At 37.8% G+C, this 23,762-nt stretch overlaps 1 protein-coding gene across 1 annotated transcript; it reads left to right on the top strand.

Annotated features, from left to right (window-relative positions):
* The first annotated feature begins 21,450 nt into the window (after nt 1-21,450).
* Nucleotides 21,451-23,056, top strand: LOC145007166 (uncharacterized). The gene is made up of 3 exons (XM_078966147.1): nt 21,451-21,802; nt 21,917-22,060; nt 22,161-23,056. Exons 1-3 carry the CDS (start codon nt 21,451-21,453, stop codon nt 23,054-23,056), a joined length of 1,392 nt encoding a protein of 463 aa, XP_078822273.1.
* Nucleotides 23,057-23,762: the final 706 nt, after the last annotated feature.

Here is a 23,762-nt window from a genome sequence, read left to right as displayed (position 1 = left end):
GTAATGCCAAAAAAACTATCTTTTGTAACGATGTAATGTAGACCCTTATGAGGTCAAACTTTTCCCTCTAAATGTTATGTACTAAAAGTTATCAATGAAATTTGGCATATGTTTTATTTATTGAATATTTGGCACTATACATCATAACCTGATCACACAAACAGTTTACAAATAATAAAGTTTTGATAAAATACAAGAGGGATGAAACCAGTAACGCTCGACTCGTTACCGACTGGTCATTTTTTTTTTATGACAGAACCATGCCACCAAGGAAAAGACCAAGGCCTTCCAACAACACAGTGCCGCCTCCACCACCACCTCCGCAGTTTGATCCTGCAATGTTCCAGGCTGCAGTAACGGCAGCCGTGGCGGCAGCAATGTCGCAAATGGGGACCAATGGTTCTGGCGGTTCTGGATCAGGAGCTACCAATTCCATTCATGGGGACAGCACGGGGCGTACGAGGGAGTGCTCTTACAAAGACTTCACGAATGGAAAACCCGACCCTTTCAATGGAAGCGGGGGCATTATCACGCTGGTGCAATGGTTCGAAAGGACCGAGGCAGTTTTTGAAATCTGCGCTTGTCCCGAAGCGAGCAAGGTCAAGTATGCGGCATTCACTTTCACTGGAAAAGCACTTACTTGGTGGAATGGCCGAGTTAAATCACTTACTCCCGCAATAGCTAACGCAATCAGCTGGGAGGATTTGAAAGCCCTAATGTTAAAGGATTACTGCCTGAGGGGCGAAATACAAAAACTTGAAGAAGAACTTTGGAACCTCAGAATGACAGGCACTGATCTTGAAACTTATACTGCCCGTTTCAATGACTTAGCACTCCTCTGCCCAACAATGGTCACTCCAGAAGAGAAGAAGGTAGAACGATATCTCTGGGGGCTGTCATCCCAGATTCAAGATAGTGTATTGGCCTCGAAACCCACTACCTTTGAGAGTGCCAAGGAATTGGCACAACAACTCATAGATCACAGGGCTAGCCTTGGTACCGTGATAACCACCACCGACCGAACAAAAGGAGGGAACAACAAAAGGAGGTTCTGGGGCAATAAAAAGAAACAACCAATTCAGGACCCCGCCAAAAAGCAACAGATTGTTGTTGTTCGTGCCGCCACTACTGCTGTCGCTCCAGCGCCACCGAAACAGTATACGGGAACTCTTTCCAAGTGCAACAAGTGTAACTACCACCATAACGGTGCTTGTCGAGAGTTACACTGCAATAACTGCAACAAGAAGGGGCACACCGCACGATTCTGTAGAGCGACTACCCAACCCGCCGCACAAGTCGCTACGACCGCCAACACTGGAGCAAGCCAAACCTGCTATGGATGTGGTGAAACAGGACACTTCAGGAGGAACTGCCCCAAGGCACGAGCCCCTAATGCTGGGGGTGTAGGGAGAGTCCTAACTTTAGGGCAGGGAGAAGCAGTCAAGGATCCCTCTGTGGTTACTGGTACGTTCCTCCTCAATAACTCTTATGCATGCGTACTTTTCGATAGTGGGGCAGAAAGAAGTTTCATAAGTCACCAATTCAAACATATACTTAAGCAAAATTCTCAACCACTAGAAGATTCTTACATCGTAGAAATGGCAAATGGAAAGGTTGAGCGCGCTAATGATATTTACATAGGGTGTACTCTCACTCTAGACAACCATTTGTTCAAAATTGACCTTATGCCAGTCACCATAAAAAGCTTCGATATAATCATTGCTATGGATTGGTTAAGCCTTCATCGCGCCGACATTCTATGTTACGAAAGGGCCGTCCGCCTCAATCTGCCGAATGGCAACGTTCTCACCGTTTATGGCAATAAACCTAGTGCGAACCTACAAATCATCTCTTGTGTTAAAACCCAAAAGTACCTCCGAAAGCAATACCATGCTTTCTTAGCCCACATCGTAGACAAGAAACAGGAGGTGAAGGACATCAAAGAAATTCCAGAAGTATGCAACTTCCCTGATGTTTTCCCAGACGATCTGCCTGGTGTACCACTCGCACGACAAGTCGAATTTCGGATCGACTTAATCCCAGGAGCTACCCCCATCGCCAGGGCTCCATATCGCTTAGCACCGGTAGAAATGCAAGAACTATCCAGCCAGCTGAATGAACTATTGAGCAAAGGGTTCATCAGTCCAAGCTTCTCGCCCTGGGGAGCACCAGTCTTATTTGTAAAGAAGAAGGATGGGTCTTTTCGCATGTGCATAGACTATCGAGAACTAAACAAACTCACTATCAAGAACCGTTATCCCCTACCCCGAATAGATGACCTCTTCGACCAGCTCCAAGGAGCCAGCTACTTTTCAAAAATCGACCTGAGGTCGGGTTATCATCAACTACGAGTTCAGGAAGAGGATATCCCCAAGACGACATTCAGAACTCGTTATGGGCACTATGAGTTTGTAGTAATGCCATTCGGGTTAACTAACGCACCTGCGGTGTTCATGGATTTGATGAATCGAGTGTGTCGACCCTTCTTGGATAAATTCGTCATCGTATTCATCGATGATATCTTGGTCTATTCGAGGAGCGAAGAAGAGCACAGACAACACCTACGACTAGTTCTGGAGATTTTAAGAACCGAGAAGGTTTACGCCAAATTCTCAAAGTGTGAATTTTGGCTCTGTGAAGTAGGATTCCTTGGCCACGTAGTAAGAAAAGAAGGAATACATGTGGACCGCTCAAAGATCAAAGCAATCGAAGATTGGTCAACACCTGCAACGCCAACAGAAATCCGACAGTTTTTGGGACTCGCAGGCTACTATCGAAGATTCATACAAAATTTCTCCAAGATCACTAAGCCTCTCACCACCTTGACTCAGAAAGGTGTGGTGTTCGAATGGGAAGATAAACAAGAAGCCGCCTTCCAGACACTAAAGCAAGCCCTATGCAGCGCACCGGTCTTGTCTCTTCCAGAAGGAACCGATGATTTTGTGGTGTATTGCGATGCTTCGAATCAAGGCCTCGGTTGTGTGCTCATGCAAAGGGGAAAAGTTATCGCTTATGCATGAAGGCAACTGAAGACACATGAAGTTAATTACACAACCCACGACCTTGAACTGGGAGCGGTGGTGTTCGCCCTGAAGATCTGGAGGAACTATCTCTACGGCACCAAGTGCACCATCTTCACTGATCACAAAAGTCTTCAGCACATTCTCAATCAGAAAGAACTTAACATGCGCCAAAGAAGATGGGTGGAATTACTGAATGACTACGAATGTGAAATTCGTTACCACCCAGGCAAGGCCAATGTAGTAGCCGATGCCTTAAGCAGGAAAGAATACTCGGGTCGCCGAGTAAAATCCCTAGCCATGACCATCCACTCCCAACTAGCCACCCAGATCAAGGATGCCCAATTAGAAGCCTTGAAACCAGAAAACGTGGCAAGCGAAGCACTAAGGGGGATGGATAAGAACATGGAAGTCAAAGGGGATGGAACTCGTTATCTCATGAATCGAATCTGGACACCGAAGTTCGGTGGGTACCGAGATGTTGTAATGAACGAGGCCCACAAGACTCGATACTCCATTCACCCTGGGTCAGATAAGATGTATCTAGACCTCAAAAGGTTATTCTGGTGGCCAAACATGAAGGCTGAAATTGCTACTTATGTGAGCAAGTGCCTCACTTGTGCCAAGGTCAAGGTGGAATATCAGAAGCCATCAGGACTACTTCAACAACCGGATATACCCGAGTGGAAGTGGGAGCGAATAACCATGGACTTCATAACCAAACTGCCTAAGACATCAGGTGGGATGGATACCATATGGGTGGTTGTGGACAGATTGACCAAGTCCGCGCACTTCCTGCTAATAAAGGAAATAGACAAGATGGAGAAGTTAACCAGGACGTACATTAAAGAGATCGTGCGACTACATGGTGTACCAACATCCATTATCTCTGATCGAGATAGTAGATTCACCTCGCGTTTCTGGCAGTCCCTACAGAAGTCTCTGGGAACCAGGCTAGACATGAGTACGGCCTACCATCCACAAACTGACGGACAAAGCGAGAGAACCATCCAGACATTGGAAGACATGCTGAGAGCCTGTGTGATATATTTTGGTAAGGCATGGGATACCCATCTACCGCTTATCGAATTCTCTTATAATAACAATTATCACACTAGCATTGGAGTCGCTCCATTCGAAGCTCTCTACGGTCGCAAGTGTAGATCACCACTGTGTTGGGCCGAAGTTGGAGATACTCAGCTAGCCAGAGGGCAAGTCCCTGATAGCACCCTTACTGGGCCTGAAATCATAAGGGAAACCACAGAAAAGATCATTCAAATTCGGGAAAGACTAAACGCGTCTCGTGATCGACAAAAGAGTTACGCGGATAAGCGACGCAAACCTTTAGAATTCCAGGTCGGAGACCGGGTACTACTTAAAGTTTCCCCCTGGAAGGGGATGATACGTTTCGGTAAACGAGGGAAACTAAACCCAAGGTACATCGGTCCGTTCGAAATCCTTGCTAGGATTGGTCCTGTGGCGTACAAACTCCGACTACCACAAGAACTTAGTAATGTGCACCCTACCTTCCACGTATCCAACTTAAAGAAGTGTCTGTCTGACGAGACACTCGTAGTACCACTCGAAGAAATCGAAGTTAATGAAAATCTCCACTTTGTGGAGGAACCCGTTGAGATCATGGATCGAGAGATCAAGAGAACAAAACAAAGTCGCATTCCCATAGTGAAGGTTCGTTGGAACGCGAAACGAGGGCCTAATTTTACCTGGGAACGTGAAGATCAAATGAAGCAAAAGTATCCACATCTTTTCCCAAACCCTTGAAGTTCCCAGCCGAATTTAAATTTCGGGGCGAAATTTCCTCTAACGGGGGGATGATGTGACAATCGTCAATCTTGAGTCAAGTCAAGTCATCAAGTCAAGACCGGTCAACTCGATTAAACCTTGTGTATTAGGGTTTGTGTTATGTTCATACTGTATAACTTGCTATATTAATGGGAAAACATCACTTGAGAAAAGTCTTGTGTTAAAAATTTCCTAAACCCTAGTTCTAATCAATGAACTAGACCAATAAAACAATGTTGCGTACTCATCGGGAATGTGTAAGATCCTTAAACAAGGCTTAATAGGGTTCACGAACCATGCATTTCGATGCCGGACACTCACAACTATCCCACATGGAACCTCTCTCAATCGTTTCCACACTATCTCTCTCTATGTCAAACCTCTCCCAAATCTCTCCAAGTATGCGAAATCTCTCTCAAATATCTCTCTGTATTAGAAATCTCTCCAAGAATGTCAAATCTCTCCCAAATCTCTCCAAGTATGCGAAATCTCTCTCAAATATCTCTCTGTATTAGAAATCTCTCCAAGAATGTCAAATCTCTCCCAAATCCCTCTAAGTATGTGAAAACTCTCGCAAATATCTCTTTGTATGAGAAATCTCTCCAAGAATGTCAAATCTCTCCCAAATCTCTCCAAGTGTGAGAAATCTCTCCTGAATCTCTCTCAAATAGTTCCCGTAACTTTTTAGAATCATCCGGGTCATTCCGACGCTTAACCGTGTCAAAAACAGCTTAAAACGGGGTAAAAACGAGAAAAATAGACATTAGGAACCGAAACCAAGAGAGAAGCTTCTTAGGACCCGAAGGTCCTCTTAGGGACTGAGAGCAAGAGGAGCCGAACCGAACCCTCCTGAGCCGAACCGAACCCTCCTAAGCCGAACCGAACCCGGAGGTACTGTTCACCACTAACCGAAACCGAACCCTGCTCAAGAGGAACCGAACCGAACCTCGCCTTAGAAGAACCGAACCGAAGGTACTGTTCACTACTGTTCACTACAGTTCGTTCGGTTCTGACTTCTCGCCTTTCATCGCCGGACCGAACCCTCGCCTTCGCCTCTCACTTCCGGTTCACGCCTTCTCGTTTCTCACCTCCTCGCCCCTTCGTTTCCCTCTGTTCGTTTCCGGCTACAATCCTCAGCATGGACCGAGTCTCGGCCTAGGGACCGAACCTCGGCCTAGGACCGAGAGGTCTCGCTGGGAACTCATTTTCTCCCGGTTTTCGCGTAGTTTTGCGTTTAAGGCCCGTTTTTAATTATTTTAACGTGGGAATTTCACCCAAAATCATATTTTAACATAATAAAGCCTAAATATTCACAATTTAATCATATTTTCATAAAAATCTTTATTTAAATAATGAAAGCAAGTGGGTAAAGTACAAAGAGGTGGAGTGTTGACTTTGCTTTACCTTATAACACAAGCAACCACTCCCACACCCACTCTATGACCAGCCACACCTCCCCACCTTACCTAGGTCACATCAATGTCCTTTCCACTCAATTATCACTCTTTCCCACGTTTTTGAGAGCTGAATATTCATCCTCTCTCCCCACTTCTCTCATTTGCTCTCATTTCACAAGAAGATCAAACTCTTTCCTCTCTCACTTTCTCTCTCTAGAAATTCGAGATTCAAGGGCTGATCTTGAGTTTTTCCTCCACATTTGGTAAGCATAATCCATTCTCTTTATGATTATCTCACTTATTTCCACTCAAATCATGGATATCTTAAACAAACTCTCTCATAATTGTGTTAGATCTTCGAATCTTCAAGTGATTCTTCAAGTGTTCTTGGGTTGAACACTTCTCTTCTTCAACACTTACCTACTAAAATCACTTAAGGTGAGTCCATAACCCTACACTTTCATGTTTTCTCAAGTTTTCAGGGGGGGAATACAAGTTAAAACACTAAGAACATAATTAAATTTTTCTAACAGCCTTCATCAGAAAAGTTCAACTCCATTCACGGACTGTTTTGGGCATCTTAAACATTTTTGTTTTCAAAACTGTACAAGGTGCAAATCGTTCAAGTTTGTAGCTTTAAAATGACTACTTGCACATCTCCATACGATTTTCCTACAATTTATGGTGATTTTTACAAAACTGCCTATCATTTCAAACAACAATCCGGACCAGTCTGTGATTATGGACATTTTCACCCAAGTTGGAGGTCATTAAAAATCGTGATAAAAATTATGAGTAAACTAGACACATTTTGTGAACTCTCAGAATTTACGGATCTAGTTTTCGACTTCGTATGATTTTTCTATGATTTTTCCAAAACTAGGCAGAATTGCTAAAGTTAGCCAACAACATGTAAATATCATAACACTTTGTAATATGTTGAGCAAAGTGTATAATCATAAGTTCTAATATTTGAATGTGTTTCCTTGTTAGTTTATCATTGTGAACTGAAACTAAGTCATTCATATTAAATATTATTCATTCATTTAGAACACGTATTATGTAACTATAAAAAGTATAGTTGGATAAATTCACAACACTAATACATTTCCATAAAAAGAATTCATACATATTATATACATTTTAGATAAACTATAATAGGTATAGTTTATGATACATCACTCAACACACTCGTACAAAAAGGGTACATTCATACAAGAAAGATTTATATCCACACACATTTCACGTAAACTTGTTAACCTATGTTGTGAGACTCTCTCTCCCCGTACGTCCGAGTGCGGGATATAATTCCTGGTAGTTATAATCAAAATCTCCTTGAGGGAGAACGTGATACTTGTATATAGATCTATATTGGGTTTGACACCCCACACCTTGCTGCTAGCTACAGTGGGACCTGCAGGTCTACGGGTGACAAATGTCATGTCATTTTCACGACGCCTGAGAAACGTTGTGACAGGTTCACATAGTCACAGTATGATTATAGCGACTCACCTAGGGAGATAACAATTCATAAAGTTTACGGGGTTTCATAAAACCGAAGTAGGTTTTAGGTTGATAAAGAAATTTACTTTCCATTTCATTTTAAACTCACGACATTTCTACTAAGAAATGATGATTTCTTATACATTTTAGTCTTTGGTTATAAGGCTACATTTTTCGGATTTCAAGGAAAATATCGGATTTTTCTGACACAAACGCGACATTTCCATGTGATAGACTTCTACTAAGTTTATTAATAAAAGCTTATGAACTCACCAACCTTTGTGTTGACACTTTTCAAACAACTCGTATTCTCAGGAAAACACTAAACAGGTAATCAAGTGCTTTTGAGGATGGGACGTTAAGACGTCAAACTTTTCATATTTTGTCAACATATTGTAATTGATTTTGAAACATGTAATTCATACAAGTGATGTAACTTTTTCAATTATATATATATATATATATATATATATATATATATATATATATATATATATGTTGGTTGTGTTTGCTTAAATTACTATTGAAATTGTGGTTATGATACTATACATGAAGTCCTCCACCCCCGGACGTTTCCGCCATCCTTGGTTTGGGGGTGTGACACACTACCCACTATTTGGAATTCTCTATCTCTAGTACGTCACCTGCATCAAAAATCCACTCCGCTCTAGAAACACACTATCCTCTATTTGGGATGCATTTTCGGGATGCGGCCTTCTCCGTCGTCTAGTTGGTAACCAGAGTCTCTGGTAGGGAGAGCGGACATTGTGTGTATAGGCCTATACGGGATTGACAACCCCGCACCCTGACTGCCAGCTACAGTCCCGGCCTACCAAGCCAACGGGTGAAAAATGTCACATTATATAGATGTTTGTAGGGCATCTAGAACTCTAGTCAATATGGTTACGAGTATCCTGGGTTTCCTTATAATCCATGACTTTAAGGTAACGGTATTTCATCAGCAATTTACACTATATGCTGATGTCCCTTTTCAGAGTCACACTGTTTTGACCGTGGTAGATGTATCTTTCATTTGATACTGTCTGCGGTCTATAGCCTTTGTTTTGACCTTGCGAGATGTACCTTTCATTTGGTATCATCTTCGGTTTATATTCACTGTTTTGGACCTTACCAGCTGTACCTTTCAATTGGTACCTCATGGAGTCTGTGTCTCCATTTGTTAGACTGAACCAGGCGTGTTGTTAGTTTGATACTCTCCTGGAGTCTATGATTCTTTAGCCTTAGACAGCAGTCCTCACTACTGAGGCATATGTTATTTCCCTGATGTCTCTTGCTTTCTTTAAATCAAATTCCGCATTTGAAAATAATAGCAATTAAGGGAAAACTACATCTTACCACATTTCACTAACCAGCCTTGGTAGAAGGCTACTTTTATTAAAGAAAATATAGGATTTTCTGGAAAGAACACTGATGCACCGAAAACACTTAACCTACTAATTTATAAAGTTATTTGACAAAATGACACTTAATACTTATGAACTCACCAGCATTTGTAAAAATGCTGATACTCTCTTTTCAAATAACTTGTAATCTTAGGTCAGCAATTAGACAGGTACATCCCCGGAGCTGTTGATGAAGATGGTTTAGTACCTTGCTGCACTTTATATATATATATTTTGTTGTATTACTTTAATTCTATGTAATGTAAACATGATGTCATCCACCCCAGAACGTTTCCGCCGTTTCGGGTTTTGGGGTGTGACAATAACATATGGGCCATTGGTAGACATGGTCGTGGCTTATGGTTTCCATGGATGACATATGGGCCATTGGTCGACATGGTAGTGACTTATGCTATCCATGGAAGACATATGAGTCATTGCTCAACATGGTAGCTGATTATTGTGTCGATAGGATGACATGTGGTTGATTGGTCAACATGATAATGGTTTATTTTTTCCATGGATGACATATGGGCCATTGGTCGACTTGGTAGTGGCTAATGGTGTCCATGAATGACATATAGTCCATAGGTCGACATCGTAGTGGCTTTATGGTGTCCATCGATGACATTTGGGCCATTGGTCGACTTAGTAGTGGCCTATTGTGTCAATGGGATGATATATGGTTGATTTTGTCAAAATAGTAATGGCATTTTTTGTCCATGGATGACATATGGGCCATTGTTCGACATGGTAGTCGCTTATGGATTCCATGGATGACATATGGGCCATTGGTCGACATGGTAGTTGCTTATGGTGTCCATGGATGGCATATGTGCCATTGGTCGACATAGTAGTGGCTTATTTTGTCAATAGGATGACATATGATTGATTGGTAGACATGGTAATGGTTTATTGTGTCCATGGATGACATATAGGCCATTGGTTGACTTTATAATGGCTTATGGTATTTATGGATAACATATGGGCCATTAGTCGACATAGTAGTGGCTTGTTGTGTCAATGAGATGACATATGGTTGATTGGTCAACATGGTAATGGCTTATTGTTTCCATGGATGACATATGGTCCATTGGTCGACATGAAGTGGCTTATGCAGTCCATGGATGACATATCGGCCATTGGTCGACTTGGTAGTGGCTTATTGTGTCAATGGGATGACATATGGTTGATTAGCCGAAATGGTAATGGCTTATTATGTCCATGGATGACATATGGGCCATTGGTTTATATGGTAGTGGCTTATGGTCCCATTGGATGACATATGGGCCATTGGTCGACGTAGTAGTTGCTTATGCTGTCCATGGATCACATATGGTCCATTGGTCAACATGGTAGTGGCTTATTGTGTCAATGGGATGACATATGGTTGATTGGTCGACATGGTATGGTTTATTGCGTCCATGGATGACATATGGGCCCTTGGTCGACATGGTAGTGGCTTATGGTGTACATGGATGCCATATAGTCCATTGAATGATAAGGCAATGGCTTATGGTGTCTATGGATGACATATGGGCCATTGGTCGACATAGTAGTGGCTTATGGTGTCCATGGATGACATATGTGATGGGTTTTGGTCATAAGACATCCTATCTGCTCATATAAACCCTAATGCTCGGATCTAGGTTTCTCTATTGTACATGCTTTGAATCCAAGACTATAAACCCTAATTCTAGCATGCAAGTAATCATATTAACATAAGAATGAGTTTATAATGGTACCTTGATTGTTATGTAGCAATAACAATCCCAAATCTCCTTGTATTGACTTTGGAAGGCTTAGAGTCACAAGTGTCACTCCTCTAATGGTTCACAAACACCATAAGCAAGAGGATGAGGAGGAGATAGGTCGGAGGCTACCAAAAACGTGTGTAAACCCTAACAAGAAGCTTAGCCACGTTTTTGAGCCTTAAGGGGTCTTTATATAGTTGGGCTATTAGGGTTATCTAACAAGGAAACCCTAATTTGGATGCCTAAGCCCTAAGCAACCCATAGACTCCTTTAATTAAGCCCATGGACGATTTCCTTATGGGTTTCCCATTAGAATTCGTCCATCCCTTAATACAAGGCAATCGATGGCCCAAATCATAATTATCTTATAATTACAATTCCAGTCTCTTAAGTTTAATTAATCTCTTTTAGTCACAAAACTAATTACTAATTAAATCTTGACTAATATTAATTAAACAATATGATTTCTCCTTTAATATATTATTCCCATAATATATTAATAAATCATATTTAATCCTTTCTCTCCATAATTCATCCTATCAAGTTGCTTTGGTGAAGGCAACCCAAAAGGACCATGCACCATCGGGTCAAGTACATACCAAAATAGTTATGGACTTAGACACTAATCCAACAGTCTCCCACTTGGATAAGTCTAATAACTATTCTGCGTATGACTTCAGATCTTGATCTGCAATCGTAGCTTTCCAAAGCCGTTGTCAACTCTAATCATATCAGATATGCGTGTCCTTAGATAAGGGTATATTCCTCCATTCTAGATATCATATGAGATATGATTTCTAATCATTCTCTTTGTACTACTTCTCGATTTCTGATTTATGATGACAGACTAATTGAACAAATCAAATTAGCCCTAGCCCGGTCGAGCATTTACGTTTGTCATCACTAAACCATCGAGGGGCCCAAAGATATCGCTTTTATCCTACCTTGGATAAAAGGAACGGATAAACTTTGATACAATGCTTGCTTGCACTCACTAACCAATCACACACAACAATATGTTTTATAACACCAAGTTACTAGTGAGTTTACATATTATCAATGTGCAACCGATTAGCAAGATACAACTCACACATCTCGGTTTCAAGAATATAAGATGTTATCGTCTCACTAATCACTCGAGATAGTGATCCAAGTGAGCGTGGGTTTAATCCAATGCTCAAATCATATTCATAAGCACTCATGAACGTTGTAGCAAACATTTGCTTATGTCTAATACTCTTTTAGACAATCCACACACCAATTCACGACAATCTTCATTCATATCTACTTCCAACATATGAACGACTGTGGCCCGTTCGAATAATTCGATTATTCTTAATAAATTCAATTATTCTGGAAGTCAAAACATGCAAGGTGAAACACAAGAATAATACTAATCCCATATGGCCTCAAACCTTTGATTATAAACAAAACACGTTTTATTTATCACCATATCGATTACTCATTATTTGTCGTTTCGGGTAATCAACTTTTTACTTGAATTATTACACTTGTCCCATGCTCCTAGCATGCACACAATGTTTACCCATGGTTCTTACTTTTGTGAAATAGACAAATTGAACACATTTCCAATCATACTCATTTTACAACACCAAATCCATTTTCTTAAGTGTAAGAATATCAAATTCTTGTTACTTATAGAATATACTAGATTCTAACACTTTATGCAACGATCCTTTTGTAATGTCACTGCACCAAAGTCTCAAAGACTATTGTCAATGATATTACAAAGTCCTCTATCGGAGATTGTTACAAGACAATTTCGTAGATACGATGTCTCTCACTCAAAGTACATTCATTTGAACATCCTTTTGCATAAAGGTTTCTTATCTAGTCATAGATTTTCAATATTTACTTCCCAATATGGACACGCTTCCATATTTTCCATATGACAACTAATTTCTTAATAGAATCTTTTCTATTCATCATAATGTCAATATGGTCCATTAATACCATGCTTCCAACTACTCATAAGCAACCAATCCTCGTCGAACTTTGGATTGTCCTTTGATAGTTGTTTAATTATATTTGTCAAAACCAATTCTAGTCCCTTTTCCCTCTAAATGCGCTAGACATTTGGAAAATTTTAGAATGGTCAAATATTAAAGCATTTGCAATCGATCCTATACCCAAAGCGTATGGGACACGATGCACAACGTTTTATTTGCTATGTTCTCAAAATTCGAATTGTGAAAAGGAATTCCGTAATCATAATCGAAATTTTAAGAACGCACTATGTACCCTTGACTAAGTTTATTAACATTTCTCAACCTAATCCTTTAGATTTGAAATATAGCATAATATTCTCTCCCTTAATTATAGCAAAACAACCTTTCAACTCTTACAACTTTGCAAAGTATGACTCTTGTTTTCTATAATTAATATTGCCAACTATGCAATATGTGCCTTAATAATCATACAATCATAACATTTATGCTCCCACTATCATGATGATTATTATAAAACATAACACTTATGCTCCCACTAGCTTCGACATGTATTCATAAACATCTTAACTTTCAGAAAAACAATACTTATTGAATTTCTTAAGTTCATGTTTCTAATACTTAGTGCTTTGATAATCTTTTATCAAGGCTTCTTGAACTTATACACCTTTGCCTTCGATAGTTCATATGTGTGTCTAAACAATTAAGACTAATTGCCAAACCTCAAATTATGGAAAGGGATGCCGTAACCGTAATCGAATTCGAGAATGCAATTTTACAATCACTATCTTCTTAAAATCTTTCTTAGTGAAAGCATTTTCTCACAATCATTTTCATGAAGGAGGAAAGCTTATGACACTTAGATTTAAATGGTGTATGTGTTCCTATCCATGTGAATTTGTTAAAAACGAAAGTTTACGACAAATTCAAACTCATGTGGATCGAACTTTCTTAATCTTGATTTCTTGCCTTATGGTAGCACAACTGCCCACCACGTCTTCCAAGTAGTTAAGCAGCTCACCATTTCCTATCAATGTACTTTCCATTGATCAAGGTCCTTGCCTTTTACGCATTCAAATGAGAACTCATAGGACTCACATGCATAATTAACTCGATTGGATTGGCACAGAAACAAAATAATGTCTTCATGATAGGTTGTAAACCTCAACTCGTGTGCTAGTGATGATCGATAAGGTTTATTTGATTTGTTCTTGAAACTTTTCAAGACTATTAAGACTCCCACTGACTCCTTGACATATTCGATTCTCTTATCAAAACATTTCTTGACAAACAAATATTCAAGAGTTAGTGTAGCTTTTATCAAAACAAAACACTTCATAATTTTGGTATTAGTTGGTCTTTGTCTTATCTAAGACATCACAACTTTCCACAATTGATGAATGTTATAAACCTTCTTAATACTATTCACTCAATGTCACAATCTTGACTTTAAGACTTGTTTTGGAACGAAGTATGATTGACTTCTTGATTTGACCATTTCTTCAATCTTTGATTCCTCTTCTGGACATACAATTGTACCAAGACTCACTTAGAGGATCAATTGAGATATGGTTCTTAATCATTAAGACCTATCATAAAGCATAAAAGCTACTCTCCCTTCTTCTTAGAATGGAGAAACTCTTATCTTGCTGCCTACTTGATTCTTCTTATTCGTTTTGCTATTGATCTAAACCCTTTAATCAATTCAAAATTACACTAAATCTTGTAAGTGTAATCATATTTACTAAGCCTTTAGTAAATCATGACGAATATCTTTGTTACTCTTATGGTGAACTTGATCAACACACAACTTTGTGTACTCGATCTCCTAGTCCTTCACTTGACACTTTGTCAATGAATTAGTCTAATTTCCAAATATGAAATTTCTCATTCATCATGCAACTAGGTTGCATGATTCCAAGTTTCTCTCCAATTGAAACTTGGGCGATGAGAAACTCTCCCTATTTGGTAAATTCTTGACTTTCCATAACACAATAAGAAACAAATCCATTATTGCTAATAATTTTAACATCAATTTTTCATACACGCCATTGTAAGGATAAATAAATAAAATTTAAAATCAAAAATTTATTTTATTGCGGAAAAATTTGTCCTTACAATGCAACTCATTGAAAAACTTATGCTAATACATCTTTCTTAGCAATCTAATTCTAACTCTAAGTAGTAGCTCAAGAATCTAATCTTCGAGAAACGCGATTGAAATCCATTCCTTCACGGTTAGATTCTGCTCACTTCTTCCCTTAAGCTTTTTTTTTTTTTTTTTTTGATCCTTCTAAACATCAATTGTAATCTTATCACATTGTGTATTCAGAATCTAGAATGAAGCTTAAAAGAGTTAGTCAATGGATTTTACCTAAATTAGAGCCATACGTTTCGACTCTCCCATCTCTTAGATCTCTTAGGTAAATAAGGGAGCTTCGTCTCCAATGCCCCTTCTCTTGGCAATAAAAGCAAATTGACTCTTTTTGGAATAGGACATGGAACTACTTCAGACATCGCCTTTCTCTTATGATAAATCTTTTCAATCATAGCATGTCTTTCGTTGCCATTTTCTATATCCATAGAGGTCTCGAAGGCAGATTCACCAATCAACTTTGCTTTTCTATTGTGCCAAACCATTGCTGATTCAGCAGCAATAAGCATATATGTGATATCTATAAGGGTTACGTCGCGGTTCATTATATAGTACTCTCTTACGAACTCACTATATGAGCTAGGAAGTGACTGAAGAACCCAATCAACAGCCATTTCCTCACAGACAACGGATCCCAATAGTGTGACTTCATCCCTAAGACGTGTGCCCACACCGACTTTCCTTCTTTATGTTTACTTGCCAAAAGGGCTTGAGTGATATTGAACCTTTCAATTTTACAATCTTGTGGGTTAGGGAGAATAATTGGAGGAGGAGGAGGAAGTGAAGAATGATTTCTTGTTCCTCGATCAAATCGTGGAATATCATCTTCATGTGGAATGCTTGTTCCACGGGATTTGGGAAGACCATAGTTGTCGAACTTTGATATCTACAAAACGGGAGAAAACAAATTCAAGTTAGTTGATTGATTGAGTCCTTGGTAAATCACCCAAATGAAATTCCAAGGCTAGGACCCAACACAATATTCTACAACTCGGGAGAGAGATGTCGTAACCCAAATTGCAGAACATTTGAAGGTAAGTGAATGATGATTCACTAATTTCCACCATGAAAAACGAAAAAGAAATTTAAGTTTTAAATCTATGAAAACTCCTAGATCCTTTGAGATTCATTGAACTTTCAATGGCATGTTTAAATCTCGATATGCCCCTCTTGTTTGTGACTGGGATGCCGAGGATCACAAAGCGGGTGTGAATAACCATGCAAACTTACATGGTGCCCTCACATGTTACAGTCACCTATTCGATGTGCCGGTAAACCACACACGCTCCACCGAACTATGACAAACATTGAGTCACCCTTTGCTACCTTTGCTTAGAACCATTTAGTGTGCCGGTAAACCACACACGCTCCACTAACGTCTTTGCAAGGACACAAAGTGTAATTTCATGGAATTGCATAAATTCACTTTTCCTAAGGAACTAAGATTGGGAATTAGAAAAACATTTAGTTACTTTAGTAATTCATTATACTTATAATGGAAGGTTTCGTCCTATCCTACCCGTTCGGCTAACGACCCTCCACTAGTCAAGAGTGCGGTGGGTAAGCGTGGATACCCATTCAATCGCCATTTTATAGGCAATTTCCTTAAACACCCCTTATAGACCAGCTTCGTGAATGAGGCCTACTAACGGTAAGACTGACTTTTACTCATACATATATATAATGTTATACTTTTAATATTATATATAGTATAGGGTGCATTTTATACTTTTAAAATACTATGTGGTTAACTTTAACAATTACACTTTTAATTCAATTAAATGGTTAACCTAAACTTTTATGGGTTTATTAGATCTCTTTTAATTATACTCCTTAATTAATTAATAAAACCATAAGGGTGTATTTGAACTTTTCAAAACATTACTAGGGTTTTAGAATTTAACATTCCTAATTAACTTTTAATCAACTTTTAAATTCCAAAACTTGAGGGCAAGTTTTGAAACCTTTTTCAAAACATTAGGGTTTTAACTATTTAAATTTAAAACTTCAAAACTTTTGGGTTCAAATTTAAACTATAAAACCTAAAGGGGAAAATATGAAACCTTTCATAACAACAAGGATCAAATAACAAATAATTTTAAATTAACATTTAATCACATAATTATCCATATTTGATTTATTTAATGATTTCTTGCAAAACAATTTATCAATTTACTCAAAATAATTAATCAATTATCTTATAAGGAAACAATTATCTTATTAATTGATAATTATCTTTAATTAGATCAAGAATATAGTCATATATATATCATAAAATCGGATTTATATTGATCGAATATGATAAGGTAACTATCCTAATGCAAAAACAGCAAGAAATCTCGAGATAAGCATAATCTGACGAGTTGACTCGTCGAGTCAGGCATGGACTCATCGAGTCTGCATGGACTCGGCGAGTTCAGCCATGGACTCGGCGAGTCCAGCCTCTAGAATCCAAAAAATCGAATTTTCCAGTTATACAATGCATCAATACAATTGAAACCAAGCTAGGCTCTGATACCACTGATGGGTTTTGGTCATAAGACATCCTATGTGCTCATATAAACCCTAATGCTCGGATCTAGGTTTCTCTATTGTACATGCTTTGAATCCAAGACTATAAACCCTAATTCTAGCATGCAAGTAATCATATTAACATAAGAATGAGTTTATAATGTTACCTTGATTGTTATGTAGCAATAACAATACCAAATCTCCTTGTGTTGACTTTGGAAGGCTTAGAGTCACAAGTGTCACTCCTCTAATGGTTCACAAACACCATAAGCAAGAGGATGAAGAGGAGATAGGTTGGAGGCTGCCAAAAACGTGTGTAAACCCTAACAAGAAGCTTAGCCACGTTTTGGAGCCTTAAGGGGTCTTTATATAGTTGGGCTATTAGGGTTATCTAACAAGGAAACCCTAATTTGGATGCCTAAGCCCTAAGCAACCCAAAGATTCCTTTAATTAAGCCCATGGACGATTTCCTTATGGGTTTCCCATTAGAATTCGTCCATCCCTTAATACAAGGCAATCCATGGCCCAAATCATAATTATCTTATAATTACAATTCCAGTCCCTTAAGTTTAATTAATCTCTTTTAGTCACAAAACTAATTACTAATTAAATCTTGACTAATATTAATTAAACAATATGATTTCTCCTTTAATATATTATTCCCATAATATATTAATAATCATATTTAATCCTTTCTCTCCATAATTCATCCTATCAAGTTGCTTTGGTGAAGGCAACCCAAAAGGACCATGCACCATCGGGTCAAGTACATACCAAAATAGTTTTGGACTTAGACACTAATCCAACAATATGGACCATTGGTCGACATGGTAGTGGCTTATTGTGTCATTAGGATGACATATGGTTGATTGGTTGTCATGGTAATGGTTTATTGTGTCCATGGATGACATATGGGCCATTGGTCGACATGGTAGTGACTTATTGTGTCAATGGGATGACATATTATTGATTGGTGGAAATGGTAATGGCATATTGTGTTCATGGATGACATATGGTCTATTGGTAGACATGGTCGTGGTTTATAGTGTACATGGATGACATATGGGCCATTAGTCGACATGGTAGTGGCTTATGGTGTCTATGGAAGAAATATGAGTCATTACTCAACATGGTAGTGGATTATTGTGTGGATAGGATGACATATGGTTGATTGGTCGACATGGTAATGGTTTATTGTCACCATGGATGACATATGAGCTATTGGTTGACTTGGTAGTTGCTTATGGTGTCCATGAATGACATATGGGCCATTGGTCGACATGGTAGTGGCTTTATGGTGTCCATGGATGACATATGGGCCATTCATCATCTTGGTAGTGGCTTATTGTGTCAATGGGATGACATATGGTTGATTTTGTCAAAATAGTAATGGCTTATTTTGTCCATGGATGACATATGGGACATTGTTCGATATGTTAGTGGCTTATGGTTTCCATGGATGACGTATGGGCCATTGGTTGACATGGTAGTTTCTTGTGGTGTCCATGGATGACATATGGTCCATTGGTTCTCATGGTAGTGGCTTATTGTTTCAATAGGATGACAGATGAGTGATTGGTCGACATCGTAATGGTTTATTGTGCCCATGAATGACATATGGGCCATTAGTCAACATGGTAGTGTGTTATTCTATCAAAGGATGACATATGTTTGATTGGTCAAAACGGTAATGGCTTATTGTGTCCATGGATGACATATGGGCCATTGCTCGACATCGTAGTGGCTTATGGTGTCCTTGGATTACATATGGGCTATTGGTCGACATGGTAGTGGCTTATTGTGTCAATGGGATGACATATGGTTGATTGATCGACATGGCAATGGCTTATAAGGTATTTTCCTTAATAACATATAGGCTGCAATATTATTGAGAAAAATATTATGGTTTTTCATTTTAAAGAAACGGATGTAAATTTCGTTTAGTTGGAAAACGAGTTTTACTTCTTACCCGAAGTCGCAGGTTTGAATCCTACTTATGTTAATAATTTTATTTAAATTCGTCTCTCTAAATTTAATCAATATTTTTATTGACCTTCATCTTTTAAAGTTAAACTATTCAATTTTATTACAAAAATTCCCATAGGTATTGACAAAAATACCCTAACCATTTACGTATTAACCTTTTTACATTCAAGGGCAATTATGTTAATTCATAGTCTAAACACTTAGGTGCCATAATTTGTAGTCAGTTTCATACTGTCGTTTCAGTTTATCGGTGGTAGATCGTCTACAATCCATTACAGGCACTCAAAATTCCCACACGTTGATCAATAAACCCTAAAATCATTGTTGCTACATAATCTGGATCACATTCCACGAAGATCAACATAATGGCAATGAGTTGTTCTTCAGAAAGAATGCAAACAAGGCAACAAGTAACAAGGATCACTACTTTGCGATCGCACTTTATCGAAAAAAATATTAACTACAGTTGGGGGAAATTCACCAATCGATGCTTTTAAGTGCCTGATAGTCTAAGTATGATGTGTGTTACTTCTATTAAACATGTTTACATATTTAATTTACGGTTTAATATGTGAATTTTGTTTTGATTTGTGAATTATATATATATATATATATATGTATAGTTGCAAGCTCTTTAGGGATTCTGTAACATCAGACGCATTATATAAAATCATAGACACAAATAGAATAAGGTTCCGTCCATTAACTATTCATCAGTATGAAGGCATAACCAAATTCAGAACATTGAACAACCCACACGTACTCTTCAACAATGGAATAATACTCTTTTTTAAGCAATTGGATAATTGCGAATTCAATTAGTTTTCTATATTTGTATTTTCAAAATTGTATGATTACTTAGTGCATGTTAGGCGAAGTATTTTACGATTGGAAAGAAATAGCAGGGAAAAAGTTGCTTCAAGATGCAGCATCTGGGGCAGTTAGATGCGATATTCGTTATGTGAAGGATGTTGATGGCCGACGGCATTGAAAAGAAGCAAGAAGTTCTGATCATGTTAAATAAAGCCTACATTAATACTAGAAGAAGTTGGAATCTAATACATACCTGTAACAAGGTTCATAACCACTTGGTAAAGAGAACAATGCAGATAAAGTTCCATGGGTTACATAAAATTTGTGCAAAGCATCCTTCTGTGGACAGTTATTACACAACTTTTATGAGTCAATACGTTTGTTTATTGAATTGTGATATTTGTTTGTGGGATGCGTGTTTCGTTAAGTTTGCTTTGATGTTTGACATTACTTTCGAGTAGACATATATGTAATAGTTGTTTAGATGTATGCATATACTGATGCATATTGAAGCAGTTTTTTGATTTAATATGAATACATACTTTTAACTTTATTAAAAGCTAATATGTAAATATATGTTATTTTTGATATGTATGTTATTTTTGTATTTGTCATTTTACTAACCAATAGTCCACTGTGACTTATAATAGGTTATATTGTTTGAATAATGTGTTTTGACTGAAATACCCTTGCTAATCACATATGTGGATTGATTTGAAGGGCACTTTGGTCTATTTGCAATCTCTACAGTGAAGACGCCATTTTTGCTATGGAAATAAAAATAAGTGTTTAATCAATTCGTTATTAAGGAAAATACCTTATATAGAATTTACATTTTAAGTAGCTTTATATCTATATTTATTACTAATGTTATTTTAAATTATCATTACCCGTATACTACATGGGTTTTAACTAGGTATTGAATAACATGGCCTAATAATTTGACCTAGTATCCATCCAACACATTGAAAATCAAGGGTTATCGAAGGTTCCCTAATCGATACACACTTTGTTTGCATATGTGTTCTGCAAGTGTCAATCTCAATTAAACCATTCTACTAAGGTAAAATATTGTGTTATTTAAAATTATACGTTACTTTAAATATTAAATACAGTGAATAATCAAAGTAGAAAGTTTATGTGTGAAAGAAAAGATAATCGTATTTGTGTATCCCGTGATTTCACACAAGGAGTGAAAAAATTTATTGATTTTGCTACCAGTCAACATAGGTTCATGAACTTAGATAAAATCAAATGCCCATGCATCATATGTCATAACGTACCATATACAGAACTTGATATTGTTAAGCATCATTTGTACAAGTTTGATTTTGTTGAGGAATATTGGTTTTGGGATAAACATGGCGAAAAATTAATTAATGATGACAATACGTTTTTTGGGGTGGATGATTCAAACAACAATTTTAGTGGAGGTGCATGTTCTTATAGAGAAATGGTCATAGATGCAATGGCTCCTAATTTAAATAATGGTAATCCTGAAGAAGAGCCAAATGCACTAGATAAAAAAATATTTGAAATGCTAGATGCAACCGACAAAGAATTGTAGCATGGATGTAAAAAAGTGACACAACTATCTGTTATAGCTAGAATATTGAATATAAAATCAGAGTATCGCATACCCGAGCAAAGTTATGACGCTATCTTCCAGTTAATAAATGATGTTTTACCAGAGGATAATAATATGGTAGGTAGATTATATGAAAGCAAAAAGTTATTTCAAGCACTAGGTTTGCCTATGGAGATGATTAATTGTCGCATGTCTGGATTTATGATATATTGGAGGCAAGACAAAGATATTTCTCGGTGAAAATTTTACAATGCAAATAGGTATAAACAGTCAAAAAATTTTGCCAGATGTTCTCTCATGTCCTTTAAGAAAAAAACATTACTTTCCTTTGACTCTAAGGTTGAAGAGACTGTATGCTTCACAAGCCACAACCGCTTCCATGGGATGGCACTCCGAGAATCATGGACATGATGTTGGAGTAATGTGTTATCCATCCGATTCAAAATCTTGGAAGCACATTGACAAAAGTCATTCTTCATTTGCAGCAGAAGTACGTAACGTAAGATTAGGCCTAAGTACAGATAGGTTTGCACCACATGGAGCATTTGGAAAACAATATTCATCTTGTCTTATTATTATAACACTTTATAATTTCCCACCTTCTATGTGCATGAAAGAGCCTTACATGTTTTTGACCGCACTTGTGCCAGGACCGTCAAACCCTAAACATATAATAGATGTATTTTTGCAACTAGTTGTTGCAGAGTTGGAGTATTTATGGGAAGAAGGTGTAGTAACATATGATATATCTTTAAAACGAAACTTCCATCTAAGAGCAAGTTTGATGTGGACAATAAGCGATTTTCCAGCATATGCAATGTTGTTCGGATGGTCTAGAGTAGGTAAGCTAGCATGTCGACATTGTGGGAAACATACACAAGCATTCAGACTAAAGAATGGTAAAAATATATCATGGTTTAACTGCCATAGAAGATTTATAGAGGTAAATCAACCATATAGAAAGGATAAAAATAAGTTCAAGAAGAATCGTGAAGTGATAGAAGGTCCTCCTCCAAGTAAGAATGGTGTACAAACTTTAAAGGAGATTGAACAATTAGGTTTGGTAAAAGTGACTAAACTAAATGTTGGTGATGTAAACAAAAGATGTGGCGATAATGGTTGGAAAAAAGCATATTTTGGGATTTACCATATTTGAAAACAAACCTCATTAGACATAATTTAGATGTTATGCATATTGTGAAAAATGTATTTGAATTTTTTTTACACTGTAATGGATGCCAAATGGAAGACGAAGGACAATGTACCAACCAGAAGAGATCTAAAGTTGTATTGTAGGAAGAGAAATGGAGTCAAAGATAATGAAATAGCATACTACGCTCTGGACAAGAATCAAAAGAAACCCATATGCCAATGGGTGGAGAAATTGTGTTTCCCCGATGGTTATGTTTCTAATTTGGGAAGGTGTGTTGATTTAACAGGGTGTAGATTGTTCGAAATGAAAATCCATGATTGTCATGTTTTTATGAAAAGATTGATGCCAACTGCATTTCGTGAGATATTGCCAAAACAGGTGTTGGAAGCATTAAAAGAGTTGAGTATTTTCTTCAAAGCATTAACAGAAACATTAATCACAACAAAAGACATGGAAAGGATTGAAACTGAGATCGCAATAATACTATGTAAATTAGAGACCATCTTTGTCCCTGATATTTTTAATTCCATGGAGCATTTACCAACACATTTTTCATACGAAGCGAAGATAGTTGGTGGATGTATCCATTTGAAAGGTTTGTATGGTACATCATAATGTATGTTGCTATTTTTGTAAGTTAATTTAAATAATCTTCACTATAGGTATCTAAATCAGTTGAAAACAGATGTGAAGAATAAATCTAAAATGG

Source organism: Lactuca saligna, chromosome 7 (assembly GCF_052625555.1).
Source record: "Lactuca saligna cultivar CGN05327 chromosome 7, ASM5262555v1, whole genome shotgun sequence".
Classification (NCBI taxonomy): domain Eukaryota; kingdom Viridiplantae; phylum Streptophyta; class Magnoliopsida; order Asterales; family Asteraceae; genus Lactuca; species Lactuca saligna.
This window is presented reverse-complemented; position numbering and strand designations above follow the sequence as displayed.